A 24509-nucleotide genomic window follows, 5' to 3' on the forward strand; every position below is an offset into this window, starting at 1 on the left:
TCAAGGGCACAACCCATATACTCAACTCTGCTCCTAAACCCACAAATGCATTTTCCTTACAAATGTGGCAAGGGGAAATAAATATGCTTTCCGATGCCTGTTTATTGTGACCATGGCAAGAAGCATTGTTACAATGAAGAAATAATCAACCAGCATACCAAAACAAATAAGAAAATCTAAGTTTTCAACTTGTGGAAGGTCTGTATTTGATGCCAGTTAAAAATCAAAAACACCAAACACGTTAACATTTAAAGTGGTGAATACTGTGGACTTCAAGAATGGTGTGATATAGTTGTGGGGTTTATTGTATCATAGCATATGGAAATATTTTTAGTCTGCAAAAGACCCTTTGCCTTTCTTTACCTCCATGTTCAGATCAAAGCAACAGACAATGGGCGTCCTCAGAAATCCTCCACAGCGCGACTGCACATCGAGTGGATCCGCCGACCACCTGGTCTCACTCTACCGCTGATTTTTGATGAACCATTCTACAATTTCACTGTGATGGAGAATGACAGGGTGGCTGAGATTGTGGGTGTGGTATCTGTGCAGCAGAGCTCCACCCCTTTGTGGTTTGACATCACAGGTAAAATGCCCCTGTAATGGAGTATGCTTCGTAAACCACTTGAGGGTTTTGTTGTGTAAGGAAGGGTGTGCTCAGGTTTGTGCATGTTGTGTTGGTATAAATGAGGTATAGCTCAGACACGGTGGCCTGCATGGTATGCTCTCCCCATCCCAGTACCATAGTGACAGCTTCTCAGATCCCAATTCAAGTAATCTGTTGGTAGTCTAATATGAATTAAGGATCAAACTGAAACTAGGTACATTTGTTTATTTTTCTCTCTTTATTTAAAAAAAAAAGGATTGTTTCATTAAAGTATTCACAGCTATATTTACTAAGCAGGGCAATTTAATATTATGGTGTTATCACAAAAAACTCAACTGGAGTGTCAACTGGAGGGGAGTGATCAACCAAAACTGTGTTAATTAATAAACAGTTTAGCCAAGTTCATTGCAGTAACAACCCACATTGTGTCAGAAGCAGCGCAAATTACCAGATCAAAAACAATTAGACTTTAGAGAGTGAGTAATGTATTTAAAAGAACAAACAAAAAAAGACAGTATTTGTACTCTGACAGGTCTCCAGCTGTGATGTATTGTTGGCTCCAATCAGCCCAAAATATATAGATAAATGGGACAGGGGATGACAGACATTCCCACAATACACTTTTCTGGAGATACCTTCTGACTTGTGCTTCTGGCTTTCCTTAGCTCTGCCTGTCTTTGTATTTTTTTCTCTGTTTTCTGTCCATGTCACTCTCACTTCAAAGACATTTTTCTCACTTCATTTGTGTGTAATGATGGTTTCTCATAGTCTGAAACTTAAAAAAATGTGTTTTAGTTATTTAGGAAACAATATGAAAAAGGTAAACATTTTATTTTTAAGAAAAGAGGATAAAACGTAATCAGAATATTTAGCATTAGAGCAGCACAGGTAAGTCAACTGAAAGACAATGTAGTGTATGTGATCATCACTTGTAAGTTTGGCGGAAGACAGACCAGGAATCCCAGCTGATGATGCAATTAAAAACAACTGCACTTTATGTTATTTTCAATGTACATTATTTTAACTTCACTAACTTCAAGCAAAAATGCATTTTCTGATGGATAAACTACACGCATAAAGTATACAATTTTGCCCCAAGTGATCATCCAGTAAACCTTTCAGCTAGGAAGAGGAAAACCCCTGCTCAGCTCTAGTCAGTCTGCTAATGAAATTTGCCCCCTTAGTGATGCTATCACCAGCATCACAAGATATCCTATCCCTGATCTCTATTTGCCCTTAATTTCTTTTATCCCCATATTTGTCACACTTAGGTCATCAAAATACATGTTAATATCAGACAGAGACTGGGTTAAAAGCCTTACAATTTGCTTTGTAACTATTTTCAGACTGATAGATGTCAATGGCTTTATTCTCAACTGTTTCTTCAGATAGTGGTATGATGTGTTGCTACTTGAGACCTTACCGTACATCACTTTGTTGGACAGGTTCTGTTTAACTTCTGTGCTTGATACATCAGTAATCAGACCTGAGTGTGTCTAGTGAAACTGAACTCAGTGTGGCACAGGAATGTCGGACCTGACCACATAGTTTGCTCTTTTTAGCACTTTTTATTCAGTTGCTGTTCTCACAACAGTCTGTTGCAGCTTTTCAGCTACACCCCACACAACAACCTCAACCTCAGGTCCCAGCATGTCTTATGCATGGGAGGCGTGATGAACTGATGGAGCTCCGGTGCGTCAGCCTCCCCTGCAGCCATACCATAAACCATGCCCCGCCACACTGTGGTTAATGATAGTTAATTCATGATTTAACAAGGGAGGCAATTAGTTTTTCACACAGAGCCAGGTAGGTTTGGGTGCCATATAATTTCATTATGGATTAATAAAGTATTCTGATTCTGATGGCCTCAATAAATGCAATCATCATTTAGTGACAAATATGCAAAAGAATAAGGAATCAGGATAAAGGCAAATACTTTTGCACAGCACTATATAAACTTAGATAGTTATTCTCCTTTCTTTTTGTCCTCCCCCTGGAGGCTCTCTGACCTTTCTGTCTCACCTCATCTTTCCTGTCTCTTCTCAATGCTTCATGCTCATAAGGTCCCAGGTCTTTCCGTGAGATGTTCTATATTCTGCAGAGCACTTGTGGCAGGAACTGTTCCTCAGAAGGTATCTCCCTTCCACTACTGCTATTATCTGCCTTCTCAATATCCTATTTTCTTTATTTTTCTGTCATTTTCCCTTATTATTTTATTTTGTTTTTTGCACCAATGATGCACCTCTCTGCATGTCATCTGTGCTTGTGGTGCATGTGCTATAACTGATTAGTTGGATGTGGCTGGTTTTTTCGAGTGTGTGCACGTGTGTATGTGTATCTATCGGTGTATGTGTGAGGCAGAGAAAGAGAGATGGATGGACTGTTGTAGCCAAGGTTAGTTGAAGGGATGCAGGTTTAGTAAAACAATGCAATTTTTGTATCTATAACAATGATAGGTCACCCCAGCAGAAGTTCTGTCTAATGACCTGCTGTTAGCAACAGCTTTACACAATTCCTTATGAAATTAACATATGCCTTCATGAATCCCTTTTCAAATGCAGGCTTACATATGCATTCAGATCTTCCATTCTGTGCTGGCCTGTTAGCTAAACTAATGGCTGGAGTTGACTCTTGAACAGCAGCACTGAGTCAGAATGGTGCTGTCGGAAATGCAAAACTTCTAGCAGTCTACATAAAGCAAGAGCACCAAACCCCCAGTGTCTAGCAGGCAGAGGTGAACCTAAACATCCTTTACTAAAAATTGCACGAATCCATCTCACAACAAAAAAAGCACTTATTGCGTCAAATCATCTCACAGCCAGCAAATGAAATTAAAATTTCCCTAAGGTCTCAGTCACACAGGTCTAGAGACCAGTTGGCAACCCTTGACAACAACAGGTTGTGCAGTTAAAAATGTGTGCTCCCTAACAGAGGTGAGTGGTTGCTGGAGACTGCCACCAGTTTGTAGGTGAAATTGGTTGAAACTTGCACCAAAAAATTATTTTGATTGCTTTGAACACTAGCAAATTACCACAGTCATCTGTGGTTTACTTACTTACTCTGTGGTTGTGAATCTTGAAAAAGTGTGATGGGGTGGCGGTTTAGTTCAGTGGGTAAGCAGGCGCCCATATGCCGTATGGCTGGAGAGCAATAGGCTCAGGTTTGAGTCAGACCTGTGGCCCTTTGCTGCATGTCTTCCCCCCTCTCTCTCTCCCCACTTTCCTTTCCTGTTTGCAGAGGCTAAAAGCCCCCCCCCCAAAAAGTAGAATAATGTGTACGTGAGATTAAAAAAAAATGTGATTAGCTGGAAACAGAAATATTCAAAGTAAAAGTTGTGTCTTAATGCTGCAACGTTCTTGAAAATATGCAACTTTCACATTGATGGTGAACATTCTCAGGTTCCAGTTTGCTTGTGTCTTTTCACAGATGTAACACTGCTCAGCAAGTAGTTTGCATGTTTTTGGACTGTGTGGGATGTAGCATGTTCCAGTAGTAAATTGGACTGACAGTCTTTTAGAGTGTATTTTAAACTCCTAAATGGACATTTTTGAATTTTTCAATCTCACTTATATTTTACAACCCCCCCCTCCCCATTTTTTTATGTTTGCTTGATTGCCTAAAAAATATCAGGGTATTTAAATCAACCTTTTTTCAGGTGAGCTAACCAGGTTAAATTGTACTCTGCAGCCCACTATCCATGATCAGAGCCTTACTTTGGCTAATGAGACTGACCAAAATATTTGACACGGTCCTCTAGGAATCAAGAAAATTTCAAGGTTCAAACTTCTTTATTGTCATTCATCATGAAAAATATGGCAGAATGAGATAAAGTTACTCAGATCTTGAAAAATCTTTAAAAAATGATAGAATAATAAGAAAACAATAACTTTGTATAAATAAAAACCTATTAAATAAATAAATGACCTATTAAATATTAATGGCTTAGTTAATAAGTCCACTAAAAGTGCAGAATGTCAGTTTTGTCTATTCAGAGATGTGGCAGTTCAGCACAGTTTAGCTCACAGTGCGGTACACTGTTGATTTTCTTTCCAAAATCAACAGTTCTTGCCTTAGTTTTCTTAAGGATTTGGTTGTTTGTTCTTACACCAAAGTCCCAGTATGTTCACCTCCTGCCAATAGGCTTGCTTGTGCCCATTAGTGATAAATCCCACCATTGCTGTGTCATCTGCAAACTTCACTATGAGTCTTTTGGCATAGTGAAGCTTTGAGAGAGACCTGGGGAAGCAGGAAGTGAATGAAGGAAGGAAGTGAATTATTTGTGGATTTGTGGTTTTTTGGTGGGGATTTTTGAACCAGTGTACAACAGGGAGAGACAGGGAGCAAGTCAGAAGGCATTCTGCCTCTTTCTAAATGAAAACCATATAGAATAATCTTACATACCTTATGTTTTTATTTTACAAGTTCATAATCACTTTTACCTCCAGATAAAAGGAACGTACCTCCCAGCCCATTGTTGCGTCAGTGGGCTAGTTTCAGTGTACTGTACAATATAAAGCGCCTTGAGGCGACTTTTGTTGTGATTTGGCGCTATATAAATAAAATTGAATTGAATTGAATTGAATTGAATTCAGTCATTATGCAATGTACTGTTTATAAGGTTGGGGAAACCAGCAGTCAGCTGAGACTGAAGAAGTCACTTGGATGAGTGACGAAATGTTTTTCCCACTGAAAATGCTACGTCCAGATAAACAGAATCAGCCTTTTGGGATTTACTTACCTGGATGATTGAGCGAGCATCAAGACATCTTCAATGCACCACAATGGTAGCCTGATACCAGACAGAATTGTCACATGATATTAAACAGAAGCTGTCAACTCAGCTGTATAGAGTGGGGAATCATAATGAAGCAGTTCATTTTAAATTGTAGATTTAAGCTGTTCTTCATATTTTGGGCCACCAGATGCCACAAAAGAGGACTGTGGTGAAAAGCTTTGAGTAATTAACCCTTTTTTCAATATAGGCTTCAATGCTCCATAAAGCTTCATTTGGCCATTAATACTAACTGGAGTGAACTAAAGGTGAGCCATTTCTAATGGCTGATGGCAAAGTGCTTGTCCATAGGGGTTTTCTGATTGTATTATATAACTGTATTATTCTAAGATCCTTTTCCTTGCCATATAAAGCACCTTGAGGTGTCTGTTTTTGTGATTTGGCACTATATAAATTGAATTAATTTGATAAATAAACAATAACAACAAAAAACTAGAATACTAGAATGATACTCCTCCCTTTCCCCCAACACAGATTCAGCTACTCTGTCCCATCTATTTCTTTGTCATACCTGCATCTCTCCATTCCTTTCTTTTTTCCCACTGGTCTTTTGCTTAGCCTCTTCATACCTACATTCACCCGTTCACCACCGGCTTGCTATTGTTCTTACTTTACTCGTTTTTTAAATCTATTTTTCATTCCCATTTAACCCCTTCTTGGGGTAAAAGAGACAATATACAACAAATGAACAAAGCTGAGGGTCATTCAATACACATCATAATTATTAAAAATGAGAATTAAATAAATACATCTGTCAACAAATTATAAGCGTTTAATATAATACTAATTAATACTGTTCACCTTTCTCTTCATCATTTTCTCTCTTTGGATTGCAATTTGATTGTTATTTGTGCCATTTCTTCTATTTTAATCTGACTGTTTGCACAATGGAGGGATGGCCTGAGGGCTAGCAAACCTTCCTTAGAATCCAGCCACTCTGCCAGTCTTTTTGCCACTGAGGCAAGAGAATGTGACAGCAGTGCCACTGCCATCTCCCTCACTCTCCCCAGACTGAGTGAGATGTTCCTTCTGATGTAACATCAATAATTTTGATTACACTTTTTATCTCTTTGTGGTAAAATAGTTAAATAGAGGAAGAGTTATCTAGTCTCCTATTAAACTAACACTTCATTCTTGATGAATGGAGCAGGATGGTGACTAAATAGGATTAACCAGAGAGAGAACAGGAGTGAGGGTGTCTTTAATCACTCCACCACTGTCAACAACTTGATACAGTTTATGCCGTCCAGAAACATCGCCACTGCATTAGTCATTCGGAGGATTGATTCCATACCTCCATACCCAACCAACTCACCCACAGGCGGGTTATAATCTCCCACTGAGGAGCTGACAGCCAGAACCAGCTTCATGGCATGATTGCAAGTCAGCTGCCCCCATTTCCCAACACCTGAGTCCATTGTGCAAACACCAACTTCACAAAGCAAACAAAAACTAGGAAAAATAGCCAAAATCAAAAATAGGTGAGAAAATTTTGCAATGACACATTCAAGCTGCAGCACACGCTAAGCGAAAGGGAGGGGTACTACCAGCATGGAAAGTGTTTTTGCTTGTTGCTTTATTGTGTTTCTGTGATTTCTGCTTCACATTGGCATTTTATAGCATATGCTGTATATTATATATTATTGTATGTAATCTGTGGTGTATAGGAGTTTGTGATGTGTGTATGTGTGTGATGGAAGAGCTTCAACCTGTCAGCAGCCATCCTTTCCTCCTCTGCACTATCACAAACTCTTAGGCAATGGTCTCCAGTCATGTTCTCTTCCCTTATCCCAACATTGCACTAGTTAATTTACAGATTAAGATTGTACAAAAAACCCCCAGAAAAAACAATTCATGCATTTCAGGACTCAGTAGCGCATGTTTTACATGACTGGAACCCACTGATCCACAAAATAAAATTGTGTGGTTTTTGTGTTTATTCACATATTCATCTCGTGTGCATTCAAAGTAGGTATGATCTGCATTTTTTGGCCATCCTTTCTTGCTTGACATTTGTGCTGTGGTGCAGGTGGGAACAGTGACAGTGTGTTTGATGTAGCGAAGACTGTGGGCACCATCATCATTGCCAAACCTCTTGATGCTGAACAGTGCTCCTTCTACAACATGACAGTGCAGGCTACAGATGGCACCAACACTGCACATACCCAGGTACCACTTTTCCTTTATTTCAGCATTGCCTACAGTTTGGTACATTTCAACTGATTTTGTAGCACAGTTTTGTAGCAAAACGTGAAAAAAATTTCAAAATGTGGACTTTATTGCCTTTTAAAATTGGAAAATATTCACCGGATAGGAATTGGTACATATGACCAGATAGATAAAAAAGCATGTTTACGGACATGAAAATAATTCAGCTAAATTAATTATATGTAAATTCATGGAACAGAAAGATTGTGTGATACATTGGGGTGGCTGCAGCTCAGGAGGTAGAGCAGGACTGTAAATGTGTATGAATGTTAGATAGAAAAAACAAACAAAATTAAAGCTGCAAGCAGCGTTATGAGGGCCCTCGCACCCCCGGCGCGTCGAGCCATGCCCAACACCTAAAACCAGCATGTCCGATCTGATGTCACATTGATGGAATTCATGCCTAGAACCACCAGCTAGCATTTCATCTCATTCAATCATGATTATAGTCGTCCCACTAGGTGGCGCTCTAACCATTACTGACAAATGGCATAACAAACATTTTCGAGCTCGAGTCTCATCATGCCTGCGACCTTTGGGAGAGATTGGACATTGTGTTTTTGAGTGACAGCAGATTACTGCTTTTTGGCGAGTGATTCAAACTCCACGTGCCGCCATGACCACCCCGTTTCCCTGAATGTAAAAAGCTTCGCAATTTAACATCACAAAGGTCTTTAGAGTCGACACCCTGGAGATCGTGTCAATTTGATGAAATCCCTTGGAGGAGTTCGTCAAAGAACGGTGGCAGAAAAGAGGGGAAAATGTCGCCAAAATTACACATTGATTTTAAAATGGCTGACTTCCTGTTGGATTTGGGATATTGCTCCAAGAGACTTTTTTGTACATCTTGATATCTCGCATAAGCTTACCAGGTTTCAGACTCATAGATGAAACACAGAGCAGGGGCTGTTGTTTTGAAATTTTGTAGGGGGCGCTGTGGAGCCATTTTGCGCTATTCAATGAAAATGATCACATAAACGGATACCGCTCGTCACATTGGAGCTGTGCGCCAAATTTCAGGACTTTTTAAACTTTCCAAGCCCCTCAAAAGCCACTTCAATGTTCATGGTGAACTGCGTTGCCACCAGGGTGCGCCGTTCAGTTTAAAGTCACAATTTTCTCACTGAAGCATCATGAGGGACTGATGGTGATATTCACCGCTTTTGAAGTGGCCACGATGAACCTGTGAAAATCAGTGCAAGAAAATATAAGCCATGACATTTCCTGTTCCCACTAGGTGGCGCTCTGCGTATTCCTGACAATGGGCACATTAATCTGTTCAGGGCGGGTCTGACATCATTCCTGTAAAGTCTGGATCTGATCAGACTAGATTTCATTGAGTTATACTAATTTGTTTCTTAATGGCGAGACATCAATAATCGCCATGCTGCTGGGGTCACACCCTTTCGCGAAAACTCACAGTTTTCACTGTAACCCAAGACCAACTCCTTAAGGCTTTCCTGGAGAAATTTGAGGCTGCAGATGTCAACCATAACAATACTGTACACCAAAGTGTAAAACATGACATTTCCTGTTCCCACTAGGTGGCGCTGTCCCTGGTGTCAAATATGGCAGTTGAAATATGTTCAGGGGTAGAGCCTTATCGTATGTGTTCTCTTTGGTCCAGGTCGGAACATGTATGACAAAATGAGAGGCAATAATATTTTCATGGCGAGACATCGAAATTCGCCATGGCGCCACGGCCTCACCGTATCCTGAAAACTCAAAAGCTCCGCAATTTAACATGGCCCAGGTGTGTAGTTGACACTGACCAAATATGAAGCTTATGCAATCAAATCCCAAGGAGGAGTTCGCGAAAGTTCGAGGCATGGAAATGGCAAAATTAGAGCCAAAATGTCACGTTCACTTCCAAATGGCGGACTTCCTGTTGGGTTTAGGACATGGCCATAATAGACTTTTTGTGCGTCTCCTAACGTTAGATATGTGTTCGAGTTTTATACATGTAGGTCATACCCATCTCGGGGCTCGCGTTTCTCATTTTTCTAGGTGGCGCTACTGAGCCAATTTTCCCTGGACATGTCTCACGGACATTAAAATACGTAAATTTTCACCAGACCTGACGCGTGTGCAAAATTTCATGAGTTTTTGAGCATGTTTAGGCCCTCAAAAGGCCGATTCATTTGCCGTAATAATAATAATAATAATAATTAAAGCTGCAAGCAGCGATATGAGGGCCCTCGCACCCCCGGTGCGTCGAGCCAAGCCCAACACCTAAAACCAGCGCTTCCGATCTGATGTCACATTGATGGAATTCATGCATTTAACCACCAGCTAAAATTTCATCTCATTCAACCATTATATAGTCGTCCCACTAGGTGGCGCTCTAACCATTACTGACAAATGGCATAACAAACATTTCCGAGCTCGAGTCCCATCACGCCTGCGACCTTTGGGAGAGATTGGACATTGTGTTTTTGAGCGACAGCAGGTTACTGCTTTTGGCGAGTGATTGAAACTCCACGTGCCGCCATGACCACCCTGTTTCCCTGAACGTAAAAAGCTCAGCAATTTAACATCACAAAGGTCTTTAGATTCCACACACAGGAGATCGCGTAAATCTAATGAAATCCCTTGGAGGAGTTCACAAAGTATGAGGCCTGAAAAGAGGGAAAATGTCACCAAATTTACACATTAATTTTAAAATGGCTGACTTCCTGTTGGATTTGGGATATTGCTCCAAGAGACTTTTTGTACATCTTGATATCTCCAATAAGCTTGCCAGGTTTCAAACTCATACATAAAACACAGAGCAGGGGCTGTTGTTTTGAAATTTTGTAGGGGGCGCTGTGGAGCCATTTTGCGCTGTTCAAGGAAAATGAACATAAAAAAGAAATCCTCATCACATTAGAGGTGTGCGCCAAATTTCAAGACTTTTTAAACTTTTCAAGCCCCTCAAAAGCCACTTCGTCTTTCATGGTGAACTGCGTTGCCACCAGGGTGCGCCTGCTCAGTTTATAGTCACAATTTTCTCACTGAAGCATCAAGAGGGACTGATGGTGATATTCACCGCTTTTGAGGTGGCCACGATGAACCTGTGAAAATCAGTACAACAAAATGTAAGACATGACATTTCCTGGTGCCACTAGGTGGCGCTCTACGTATTCCTGACAATGGGCATATCAATCTGTTCAGGGCGGGTCTGACATCATCCCTGTAAAATCTGGTACTGATCAGATTGGATTTCATTGAGTTACACTAATTTGTTTCTTCATGGCGAGACCTCAATGTTCGCCATGCTGCTGGGTGACACCCTTCAGCAAAAACTCACAGTTTTCTCTGTAACCCAAGACCAACTCCTTAAGGCTTTCCTGGAGAAATTTGAGGCTGCAGATGTCACCCATTACAATACTGTACCCCAAAGTGTAAAACATGACATTTCCTGTTCCCACTAGGTGGCGCTGTCCCTGATGTCAAATATGGCAGTTGAAATATGTTCAGGGTGGAGCCTTATCATATGTGTCCACTTTGGTCCAGGTCGGACCATGTATGGCAGAACGAGAGGCAATAAGATTTTCATGGCGAGTCATCGAAATTACCCGTGGCGCCACGGCCTCACCGTATCCCGAAAACTCAAAAGCTCCGCAATTTAACATGGCCCAGGTGTGTAGTTGACACTGACCAAATATGAAGCTTGTACAATGAAATTCCAATGAGGAGTTCGAAAAAGTTCGAGGCATGGAAATGGCAAAATTAGAGCCAAAATGTCACCTTCACTTCCAAATGGCAGACTTCCTGTTGGGTTTAGGACATGGCCATAATAGACTTTTTGTGTCTCCGAACGTTAGATATGTGTTCCGAGTTTTATACATGTAGGTCATACCCATCTCGGGGCTCGCGTTTCTCATTTTTCTAGGTGGCGCTACTGAGCCAATTTTCCCTGGACATGTCTCACGGACATTAAAATACGTAAATTTTCACCAGACCTGACGCGTGTGCAAAATTTCATGAGTTTTTGAGCATGTTTAGGCCCTCAAAAGGCCGATTCATTTGCCGAAATAATAATAATAATAATTAAAGCTGCAAGCAGCGATATGAGGGCCCTCGCACCCCCGGCGCGTCGAGCCAAGCCCAACACCTAAAACCAGCGCTTCCGATCTGATGTCACATTGATGGAATTCATGCATTTAACCACCAGCTAACATTTCATCTCATTCAACCATTATTATAGTCGTCCCACTAGGTGGCGCTCTAACCATTACTGACAAATGGCATAACAAACATTTCCGAGCTCGAGTCTCATCATGCCTGCTACCTTTGGGAGAGATTGGACATTGTGTTTTGAGTGACAGCAGATTACTGCTTTTTGGCAAGTGATTGAAACTCCACGTGCCGACACGACCACCCCGCTTCCCTGAACGTAAAAGCTTCGCAATTTAACATCACAAAGGTCTTTAGATTCCACACACAGGAGATCGCGTAAATCTAATGAAATCCCTTGGAGGAGTTCGTCAAAGTATGAGGCCTGAAAAGAGGGAAAATGTCGCCAAATTTACACATTAATTTTAAAATGGCTGACTTCCTGTTGGATTTGGGATATTGCGCCAAGAGACTTTTTGTACATTTGATATCTCCAATAAGCTTGCCAGGTTTCAAACGCATACATAAAACACAGAGCAGGGGCTGTTGTTTTGAAATTTTGTAGGGGCGCTGTGGAGACATTTTGCGCTGTTCAAGGAAAATGAATATATAAAAAGAAATCCTCATCACATTAGAGGTGTGCGCCAAATTTCAAGACTTTTAAACTTTTCAAGCCCCTCAAAAGCCACTTCATCTTTCATGGTGAACTGCGCGTTGCCACCAGGGTGCGCCGCTCAGTTTAAAGTTACAATTTTCTCACTGAAGCATCAAGAGGGACTGATGGTGATATTCACCGCTTTTCAGGTGGCCACGATTAACCTGTGAAAATCAGTACAACAAAATGAAAGACATGACATTTCCTGGTGCCACTAGGTGGCGCTCTACGTATTCCTGACAATGGGCATATCAATCTGTTCAGGGCGGGTCTGACATCATCCCTGTAAAATCTGGTACTGATCACATTGGATTTCATTGAGTTACACTAATTTGTTTCTTCATGGCGAGACCTCAATGTTCGCCATGCTGCTGGGGTCACACCCTTCAGCTTAAAACTCACAGTTTTCTCTGTAACCCAAGACCAACTCCTTAAGGCTTTCCTGGAGAAATTTGAGGCTGCAGATGTCACCCATTACAATACTGTACCCCAAAGTGTAAAACATGACATTTCCTGTTCCCACTAGGTGGCGCTGTCCCTGATGTCAAATATGGCAGTTGAAATATGTTCAGGGGTGGAGCCTTATCATATGTGTCCACTTTGGTCAAGGTCGGACAATGTATGACAGAACGAGAGGCAATAAGATTTTCATGGCGAGTCATCGAAATTCGCCGTGGCGCCACGGCCTCACCGTATCCCGAAAACTCAAAAGCTCCGCAATTTAACATGGCCCAGGTGTGTAGTTGACACTGACCAAATATGAAGCTTGTACGATGAAATTCCAATGAGGAGTTCGCAAAAGTTCGAGGCATGGAAATGGCAAAATTAGAGCCAAAATGTCACCTTCACTTCCAAATGGCGGACTTCCTGTTGGGTTTGCGTCAATGGTCCCACAGACTTTTTGTTCGTCTTGGTATGATTCACATGTGTGCCAAATTTCATACATGTAGCTAAAACGATGTGTTCGTGAGGGCTGCATTTAACAAGGCATAGGTGGCGCTACAGAGCCATTTCCCAGTGCTCATATGTAAAACCATTAAAATACAAAATTTTTCACCAGACCTGGCATGTGTGCAAAATTCCAAGAGTTTTCGAGCATGTTAAAGCCCTCAAAAGGCCCTTCTTTTGCCTGAATAATAATAATAATAATAATAATAATAATAAGAAACGGAGCAGATACAATAGGGCCTTCGCACTCTCAGTGCTCGGGCCCTAATAATAATAATAATAATAATAATTAAAGCTGCAAGCAGCGATATGAGGGCCCTCGCACTTCGGGCGCGTCGAGCCAAGCCCAACACCTAAAACCAGCGCTTCGATCTGATGTCACATTGATGGAATTCATGCATTTAACCACCAGCTAAAATTTCATCTCATTCAACCATTATTATAGTCGTCCCACTAGGTGGCGCTGTAACCATTACTGACAAATGGCATAACAAACATTTCCGAGCTCGAGTCTCATCACGCCTGCGAACTTTGGGAGAGATTGGACATTGTGTTTTTGAGCGACAGCAGGTTACTGCTTTTTGGCGAGTGATTGAAACTCCACGTGCCGCCATGACCACCCCTGCTTCCCTGAACGTAAAAGCTTCGCAATTTAACATCACAAAGGTCTTTAGATTCCACACACAGGAGATCGCGTAAATCTAATGAAATCCTTGGAGGAGTTCGTCAAAGTATGAGGCCTGAAAAGAGGGGAAAATGTCGCCAAATTTACACATTAATTTTAAAATGGCTGACTTCCTGTTGGATTTGGGATATTGCTCCAAGAGACTTTTTGTACATCTTGATATCTCCAATAAGCTTGCCAGGTTTCAAACTCATACATAAAACACAGAGCAGGGGCTGTTGTTTTGAAATTTTGTAGGGGGCGCTGTGGAGCCATTTTGCGCTCTTCAAGGAAAATGAACATATAAAAAGTAATCGCTCATCACATTAGAGGTGTGCGCCAAATTTCAAGACTTTTAAACTTTTCAAGCCCCTCAAAAGCCACTTCATCTTTCATGGTGAACTGCGTTGCCACCAGGGTGCGCCGTTCAGTTTATAGTCACAATTTTCTCACTGAAGCATCAAGAGGGACTGATGGTGATATTCACCGCTTTTGAGGTGGCCACGATGAACCTGTGAAAATCAGTACAACAAAATGAAAGACATGACATTTCCTGGTGCCACTAGGTGGCGCTCTACGTATTCCTGACAATGGGCATATCAATCTGTTCAGGGCGGGTCTGACATCATCCCTGTAAAATCTGGTACTGATCAGATTGGATTTCATTGAGTTACACTAATTTGTTTCTTCATGGCGAGACCTCAATGTTCGCCATGCTGCTGGGGTCACACCCTTCAGCGAAAACTCACAGTTTTGTCTGTAACCCAAGACCAACTCCTTAAGGCTTTCCTGGAGAAATTTGAGGCTGCAGATGTCACCCATTACAATACTGTACCCCAAAGTGTAAAACATGACATTTCCTGTTCCCACTAGGTGGCGCTGTCCCTGGTGTCAAATATGGCAGTTGAAATATGTTCAGGGGTGGAGCCTTATCATATGTGTCCACTTTGGTCAAGGTCGGACAATGTATGACAGAACGAGAGGCAATAAGATTTTCATGGCGAGTCATTGAAATTCGCCGTGGCGCCACGGCCTCACAGTAACCCGAAAACTCAAAAGCTCCGCAATTTAACATGGCCCAGGTGTGTAGTTGACACTGACCAAATATGAAGCTTGTAATGATGAAATTCCAATGAGGAGTTCGCAAAAGTTCGAGGCATGGAAATGGCAAAATTAGAGCCAAAATGTCACCTTCACTTCCAAATGGCGGACTTCCTGTTGGGTTTAGGACATGGCCATAATAGACTTTTATGTGCGTCTCCGAACGTTAGATATGTGTTCCGAGTTTTATACATGTAGGTCATACCCATCTCGGGGCTTATGCTTTCTCATTTTTCTAGGTGGCGCTACTGAGCCAATTTTCCCTGGACATGTCTCACGGATATTAAAATACGTGAATTTTCACCAGACCTGACGCGTCTGCAAAATTTCATGAGTTTTCGAGCATGTTTAGGCCCTCAAAAGGCCGATTCATTTGCCGAAATAATAATAATAATAATAATAATAATAATAATAATAATAATAATAATAAGAAGAAACAGAGCAGATACAATAGGGCCTTCGCACTTTTGTGCTCGGGCCCTAATAATAATAATAAGAAACAGAGCAGATACAATAGGGCCTTCGCACTTTTGTGCTCGGGCCCTAATTAAAGCTGCAAGCAGCGATATGAGGGCCCTCGCACCCCGGCACGTCGGGCCACGCCCAACACCTACAACCAGCACGTCCGATCTGATGTCACATTGATGGAATTCATGCCTAGAACAACCAGCTAACGATTCATCTCATTCAATCATTATTATAGTCGTCCCACTAGGTGGCGCTCTAACCATTACTGACAAATGGGATAACAAACATTTCCGACCTTGAGTCTTATCACGCCTCACGAACTTTGGGAGAGATTGGACATTGTGTTTTTGAGTGACAGCAGATTACTGCTTTTTGGCGAGGGATTGAAACTCCACGTGCCGCCATGGCCACCCCGTTTCCCTGAACGTAAAAAGCTTCCCAATTTAACATCACAAAGGTCTTTAGATTCCACACACAGGAGATCGGGTTAATCTGATCAAATCCCTTGGAGGAGTTCGTCAAAGTATGAGGCCTGAAAAGAGGCGAAAAAGTGGCTAAAATTACACCTTAATTTTAAAATGGCTGACTTCCTGTTGGATTTGGGATATTGCTCTAAGAGACTTTTTTGTACATCTTGATATCCTCCATAAGCTTACCAGGTTTCAGACTTATAAATAAAACACAGAGCAGGGGCTGATGTTTTGAAATTTTGTAGGGGGCGCTGTGGAGCCATTTTGCACTATTCAAGGAAAATGATCACATAACAACAAAGGCCTCATCACATTGGAGGTTTGGGCCAAATTCCAAGACTTTTAAAATTTCCAAGCCCTCAAGAGCCACTTAGTCTTTCATGGTGAACTGCGTTGCCACCAGGGTGCGCCGTTCAGTTTAAAGTCACAATTTTCGCACAGAAGCATCATGAGGGACTGATGGTGATATTCACCGCTTTTGAGGTGGCCACGATGAACCTGTGAAAATCAGTACAACAAAATGAAAGACATGACATTTCCTGTTCCCACTAGGTGGCGCTCTAGGTATTCCTGACAATGGGCATATCAATCTGTTCAGGGCGGGTCTGACATCATCCCTGTAAAATCTGGTACTGATCAGATTGGATTTCATTGTGTTACACTAATTTGTTTCTTCATGGCGAGACCTCAATGTTCGCCATGCTGCTGGGGTCACACCCTTCAGCAAAAACTCACAGTTTTCACTGTAACCCAGCTTTCCTGGAGAAATTTGAGGTCGCAGATGTCACCCATTACAATACTGTACCCCAAAGTGTAAAACATGACATTTCCTGTTCCCACTAGGTGGCGCTGTACCTGATGTCAAATATGGCAGTTGAAATATGTTCAGGGGTAGAGCCTTATCATATGTGTCCACTTTGGTCAAGGTCGGACAATGTATGACAGAATGAGAGGCAATAAGATTTTCATGGCGAGTCATCGAAATTCGCCGTGGCGCCACGGCCTCACCGTATCCCGAAAACTCAAAAGCTCCGCAATTTAACATGGCCCAGGTGTGTAGTTGACACTGACCAAATATGAAGCTTGTACGATGAAATTCCAATGAGGAGTTCGCAAAAGTTCGAGGCATGGAAATGGCAAAATTAGAGCCAAAATGTCACCTTCACTTCCAAATGGCGGACTTCCTGTTGGGTTTGCGTCAATGGTCGCACTGACTTTTTGTTCGTCTTGGCATGATACACATGTGTGCCAAATTTCATACATGTAGCTAAAACGATGTGTTCGTGAGGGCTGCATTTAACAAGGCATAGGTGGCGCTACAGAGCCATTTCCCAGTGCTCATATGTAAAACCATTAAAATACAAAATTTTCACCAGACCTGGCATGTGTGCAAAATTCCAAGAGTTTTCGAGCATGTTAAAGCCCTCAAAAGGCCCTTCTTTTGCCTGAATAATAATAATAATAATTAAAGCTGCAAGCAGCGATATGAGGGCCCTCGCACCCCGGCGCGCGGCCGAGCCAAGCCCAACACCTAAAACCAGCGCTTCGATCTGATGTCACATTGATGGAATTCATGCATTTAACCACCAGCTAAAATTTCATCTCATTCAACCATTATATAGTCGTCCCACTAGGTGGCGCTCTAACCATTACTGACAAATGGCATAACAAACATTTCCGAGCTCGAGTCCCATCACGCCTGCGACCTTTGGGAGAGATTGGACATTGTGTTTTTGAGCGACAGCAGGTTACTGCTTTTGGCGAGTGATTGAAACTCCACGTGCCGCCATGACCACCCCGCTTCCCTGAACGTAAAAGCTTCGCAATTTAACATCACAAAGGTCTTTAGATTCCACACACAGGAGATCGCGTAAATCTAATGAAATCCCTTGGAGGAGTTCGTCAAAGTATGAGGCCTGAAAAGAGGGGAAAATGTCGCCAAATTTACACATTAATTTTAAAATGGCTGACTTCCTGTTGGATTTGGGATATTGCTCCAAGAGACTTTTTGTACATCTTGATATCTCCAATAAGCTTGCCAGGTTTCAAACTCATACATAAAACACAGAGCAGGGGCTGTTGTTTTGAAATTTTGTAGGGGGCGCTGTGGAGCCATTAAACGCTGTTCAAGGAAAATGAACATATAAAAGAAAACCCTCATCACATTAGAGGTGTGCGCCAAATTTCAAGACTTTTAAACTTTTCAAGCCCCTCAAAAGCCACTTCATCTTTCATGGTGAACTGCGTTGCCACCAGGGTGCGCCTGTTCAGTTTATAGTCACAATTTTCTCACTGAAGCATCAAGAGGGACTGATGGTGATATTCACCGCTTTTGAGGTGGCCACGATGAACCTGTGAAAATCAGTACAACAAAATGAAAGACATGACATTTCCTGGTGCCACTAGGTGGCGCTCTACGTATTCCTGACAATGGGCATATCAATCTGTTCAGGGCGGGTCTGACATCATCCCTGTAAAATCTGGTACTGATCACATTGGATTTCATTGAGTTACACTAATTTGTTTCTTCATGGCGAGACCTCAATGTTCGCCATGCTGCTGGGGTCACACCCTTCAGCAAAACTCACAGTTTTCTCTGTAACCCAAGACCAACTCCTTAAGGCTTTCCTGGAGAAATTTGAGGCTGCAGATGTCACCCATTACAATACTGTACCCCAAAGTGTAAAACATGACATTTCCTGTTCCCACTAGGTGGCGCTGTCCCTGATGTCAAATATGGCAGTTGAAATATGTTCAGGGGTGGAGCCTTATCATATGTGTCCACTTTGGTCAAGGTCGGACAATGTATGACAGAACGAGAGGCAATAAGATTTTCATGGCGAGTCATCGAAATTACGCCGTGGCGCCACGGCCTCACCGTATCCCGAAAACTCAAAAGCTCCGCAATTTAACATGGCCCAGGTGTGTAGTTGACACTGACCAAATATGAAGCTTGTACAATGAAATTCCAATGAGGAGTTCGAAAAAGTTCGAGGCATGGAAATGGCAAAATTAGAGCCAAAATGTCACCTTCACTTCCAAATGGCGGACTTCCTGTTGGGTTTAGGACATGGCCATAATAGACTTTTTGTGCGTCTCTGAACGTTAGATATGTGTTCGAGTTTTATACATGTAGGTCATACCCATCTCGGGGCTCGCGTTTCTCATTTTTCTAGGTGGCGCTACTGAGCCAATTTTCCCTGGACATGTCTACGGACATTAAAATACGTAAATTTTCACCAGACCTGATGCGTGTGCAAAATTTCATGAGTTTTTGAGCATGTTTAGGCCCTCAAAAGGCCGATTCATTTGCCGAAATAATAATAATAATAATAATTAAAGCTGCAAGCAGCGTTATGAGGGCCCTCGCACTCGCACGTCGGGCCACGCCCAACACCTACAACCAGCACGTCCGATCTGATGTCACATTGATGGAATTCATGCCTAGAACCACCAGCTAACGATTCATCTCATTCAATTATTATTATAGTCGTCCCACTAGGTGGCGCTCTAACCATTACTGACAAATGGGATAACAAACATTTCCGACCTTGAGTCTCATCACGCCTGCGGACTTTGGGAGAGATTGGACATTGTGTTTTTGAGTGACAGCAGATTACTGCTTTTTGGCGAGGGATTGAAACTCCACGTGCCGCCATGGCCACCCAGTTTCCCTGAACGTAAAAGCTTCGCAATTTAACATCACAAAGGTCTTTAGATTCCACACACAGGAGATCGGGTTAATCTGATGAAATCCCTTGGAGGAGTTCGTCAAAGTATGAGGCCTGAAAAGAGGCGAAAAAAGTGGCTAAAATTACACCTTAATTTTAAAATGGCTGACTTCCTGTTGGATTTGGGATATTGCTCCAAGAGACTTTTTGTACATCTTGATATCCTCCATAAGCTTACCAGGTTTCAGACTTATAAATAAAACACAGAGCAGGGGCTGATGTTTTGAAATTTTGTAGGGGCGCTGTGGAGCCATTTTGCACTATTCAAGGAAAATGATCACATAACAACAAAGCGCTCATCACATTGGAGGTTTGGGCCAAATTCCAAGACTTTTTAAACTTTCCAAGCCCCTCAAAAGCCACTTTCTCTTTCATGGTGAACCGCGTTGCCACCAGGGTGCGCCGTTCAGTTTAAAGTCACAATTTTCGCACAGAAGCATCATGAAGGACTGATGGTGATACTCACCGCTTTTGAGGTTGCCACGATGAACCTGTGAAAATCAGTACAACAAAATGAAAGACATGACATTTCCTGGTGCCACTAGGTGGCGCTCTACGTATTCCTGACAATGGGCATATCAATCTGTTCAGGGCGGGTCTGACATCATCCCTGTAAAATCTGGTACTGATCACATTGGATTTCATTGAGTTACACTAATTTGTTTCTTCATGGCGAGACCTCAATGTTCGCCATGCTGCTGGGGTCACACCTTCAGCGAAAAACTCACAGTTTTCTCTGTAACCCAAGACCAACTCCTTAAGGCTTTCCTGGAGAAATTTGAGGCTGCAGATGTCACCCATTACAATACTGTACCCCAAAGTGTAAAACATGACATTTCCTGTTCCCACTAGGTGGCGCTCTCCCTGATGTCAAATATGGCAGTTGAAATATGTTCAGGGGTGGAGCCTTATCATATGTGTCCACTTTGGTCAAGGTCGGACAATGTATGACAGAACGAGAGGCAATAAGATTTTCATGGCAAGTCATCGAAATTCGCCGTGGCGCCACGGCCTCACCGTATCCCGAAAACTCAAAAGCTCCGCAATTTAACATGGCCCAGGTGTGTAGTTGACACTGACCAAATATGAAGCTTGTACGATGAAATTCCAATGAGGAGTTCGCAAAAGTTCGAGGCATGGAAATGGCAAAATTAGAGCCAAAATGTCACCTTCACTTCCAAATGGCGGACTTCCTGTTGGGTTTTGCGTCAATGGTCCCACTGACTTTTTGTTCGTCTTGGCATGATACACATGTGTGCCAAATTTCATACATGTAGCTAAAACGATGTGTTCGTAGGGCTGCATTTAACGAGGCATAGGTGGCGCTACTGAGCCATTTCCCAGTGCTCATATGTAAAACCATTAAAATACAAAATTTTTCACCAGACCTGACACGTGTGCAAAATTTCATGAGTTTTCGAGCATGTTAAAGCCCTCAAAAAGGCCCTTCTTTTGCCTGAATAATAATAATAATAATAATAATAATAATAATAAGAAACAGAGCAGATACAATAGGGCCTTCGCACTCTCAGTGCTCGGGCCCTAATAATAATAATAATAATAATAATAATAATAATAATAAGAAACAGAGCAGATACAATAGGGCCTTCGCACTCTCGGTGCTCGGGCCCTAATAAGAAGAAGAAGAAGAAGAAGAAACAGAGCAGATACAATAGGGCCTTCGCACTCTCGGTGCTCGGGCCCTAATAATAATAATAATAAGAAACGGAGCAGATACAATAGGGCCTTCGCACTCTCGGTGCTCGGGCCCTAATAATAATAAGATAATAATAAGAAACGGAGCAGATACAATAGGGCCTTCGCACTCTCGGTGCTCGGGCCCTAATTAAAGCTGCAAGCAGCGTTATGAGGGCCCTCACACCCCTGCGCGTCGAGCCAAGCCCAACACCTAAAACCAGCAACTCCGATCTGATGTCAAATTGAAGGAATTCCTACAATTTAACCACCAGCAAACATTTCATCTTATTCAATCGTGATCACAGTCGTCCCACTAGGTGGCGCTCTAACCATTAATGACAAATGGCATATCAAACATTTCCGAGCTCGAGTCTCATCATGCCTGCAACGTTTGGGAGAGATTGGACATTGTGTTTTTGAGTGACAGCAGATTACTGCTTTTGGCGGTGATTGAAACTCCACGTGCATATGACTACCCGTTTCCCTGAACGGAAAAAGCTTCGCAATTTAACATCACAAAGGTCTTTAGATTCCACACACTGGAGATTGGTTCAATATGATGAAATCCCTTGGAGGAGTTCGTCAAACTATGAGGCCTGAAAAGAGGGGAAAATGTCGCCAAAATTACACATTAATTTTAAAATGACTGACTTCCTGTTGGATTTGGGATATTGCTCCAAGAGACTTTTTTGCACATCTTGAAATCTCCTATAAGCCTACCAGGTTTCAGACTCATAGATGAAACACAGAGCAGGGGCTGATGTTTTGAAATTTTGTAGGGGGCGCTGTGGAGCCATTTTGCGCTATTCAATGAAAATGATCACATAACAAGAAAGCCCTCATCACATTGGAGGTGTGCGCCAAATTTCAAGACTTTTTAAACTTTCCAAGCCCCTCAAAAGCCACTTCATTGTTCATGGTGAACAGCGTTGCCACTAGGGTGCGCCGTTCAGTTTAAAGTCACAATTTTCTCACTGAAGCATCATGAGGGACTGATGGTGATATTCACCGCTTTTGAGCTGGCCACGATGAACCTGTGAAAATCAGTAGAAGAAAATGAAAGCCATGGCATTTCCTGTTGCCACTAGGTGGCGCTCTACCTATTCCTGACAATGGGCACATCAATCTGTTCAGGGCGGGTCTGACATCATCCCTGTAAAGTCTGGTACTGATCAGACTAGATTTCATTGAGTTATACTAATTTGTTTGTTTATGGCGAGACATCAAAGTTCGCCATGCTGCTGGGGTCACACCCTTTTGCGAAAACTCACAGTTTTCACTGTAACCCAAGACCAACTCCTTAAGGCTTTCCTGGAGAAATTTGAGGCTGCAGATGTCACCGATCACAATACTGTACCCCAAAGTGTAAAACATGACATTTCCTACTTCCACTAGGTGGCGCTCTCCCTGATGTCAAATATGGCAGTTGAAATATGTTCAGGGTTAGAGCCTAATCATATGTGTGCTCTTTGGTCCAGGTCGGACCATGAATGACAGAATGAGAGGCAATACGATTTTCATGGCGAGTCATCGAAATTCGCCGTGGCGCCACGGGCTCACCGTATCCCGAAAACTCAAAAGCTCCGCAATTTAACATGGCGCAGGTGTGTAGTTGACACTGACCAAATATGAAGCTTATGCAATCAAACCCCAAGGAGGAGTTTGCAAAAGTTCGAGGCATGGAAATGGCAAAATTAGAGCCAAAATGTCACCTTCACTTGCAAATGGCAGACTTCCTGTTGGGTTTGCGTCAATGGCCATAATAGACTTTTTTGTTCGTCTTGGCATGATACACATGTGTGCCACATTTCATACATGTAGCTCAAACAATGTGTTCGTAGGGCTGCATTTAACAAGGCATAGGTGGTGCTCTAGAGCCATTTCCCAGTGCTCATAAGTAAAACCAATAAAATACAAAATTTTTCACCAGACCTGGCATGTGTGCAAAATTTCAAGAGTTTTTGAGCATGTTAAAGCCCTCAAAAAGGCCCTTGTTTTGCCTGAATAATAATAATAATAAGAAGAAGAAGAAACGGAGCAGATACAATAGGGCCTTCGCACTCTCGGTGCTCGGGCCCTAATAATAATAAGAAGAAACGGAGCAGATACAATAGGGCCTTCGCACTCTCGGTGCTCGGGCCCTAATAATAATAAACGGAGCAGATACAATAGGGCCTTCGCACTCTCAGTGCTCGGGCCCTAAAAAGTTATATAGCATTTAGGTAGAAAAAGCAGAGAACAAAGTGCTTGTATTAATGGGTATGAATGGGTGAAAGAAACATGTTGTATAAAGTGCTTGGAATGCTCCAGTAGAGTAGAAAAATGCTATATAAGAACCAATCCATTTACCAGAAATGTCCAGTAACACAAACCAGTAGGTTAGAGGTTGTGATTATGTCACCAGTTTCCACTCCCATCATTTTTGTAATGACAAGAAGTGTAAGTTGTAAGAACTTTATTTTACCACTCCACTGGGTTTGCAGAGGATAGGAATGAAAAGAACAATTAGTGTTTCTATTCAGACTGGTCCCCTTATTTAGAAATACCTTCCATAATAATTCTGACATTTGGATTACAATAGACTCCTTAGGCAGGGTGGTAGACGAAAGTGGAGCCCTGGGCCTGTGGATCCTCAGTAATAGATTAGTTTTTTGGGATGTGGAACATCACCTTTCTGGTGGGGAAGGAATCTGAGCAAGTGCAGGACGTGGAGTGCTACCGAATAAATATACCTCAGTGTATAGCAAGTGTTCTGGAACCATACTCCTGGAGAATGGCTGGACTGTATCCTTTTCTGGAGTGGCCTGTGGTGAGAGTAGCTGTGTGGGTGTGAGGACACTCACAAGTCCCTGGCTAAAGACCACCATCACATTACCTCTGTGCATGCCCAGAACAATAGTTCAGAATTCCCAGCCTTCTTTCAGTCTTTAGTTAGAGTCTTGAAAGGGGTTCTGCCTGGGGAATTCATAGTTCTCCCAAGAGATTTCTTCGCTCATGTGTGCAAACATGGAGCTGGAAAGGTGTGCTTGGGAGGAGTAGCCTGATAAACCAGTGTAGTGTTTTTTTATT

At 42.3% G+C, this 24509-nt stretch overlaps 1 protein-coding gene across 5 annotated transcripts in view; it reads left to right on the forward strand.

Moving 5' to 3' along the window:
• The window catches only part of fat3a (FAT atypical cadherin 3a), a 215487-nt gene that overhangs the window by 80894 nt on the left and 110084 nt on the right, over nucleotides 1-24509 (forward strand). For all 5 annotated transcript variants that reach the window (XM_039622588.1, XM_039622586.1, XM_039622587.1 and 2 more), the window contains 2 exons: nucleotides 376-586; nucleotides 7429-7568. In XM_039622588.1, the coding sequence (XP_039478522.1) occupies nucleotides 376-586; nucleotides 7429-7568 (351 nt within the window). The remainder of the gene's footprint in view (nucleotides 1-375; nucleotides 587-7428; nucleotides 7569-24509) is intronic.

The sequence above is a fragment of the Oreochromis aureus genome, linkage group 14, assembly GCF_013358895.1.
Source record: "Oreochromis aureus strain Israel breed Guangdong linkage group 14, ZZ_aureus, whole genome shotgun sequence".
Lineage (NCBI taxonomy): Eukaryota > Metazoa > Chordata > Actinopteri > Cichliformes > Cichlidae > Oreochromis > Oreochromis aureus.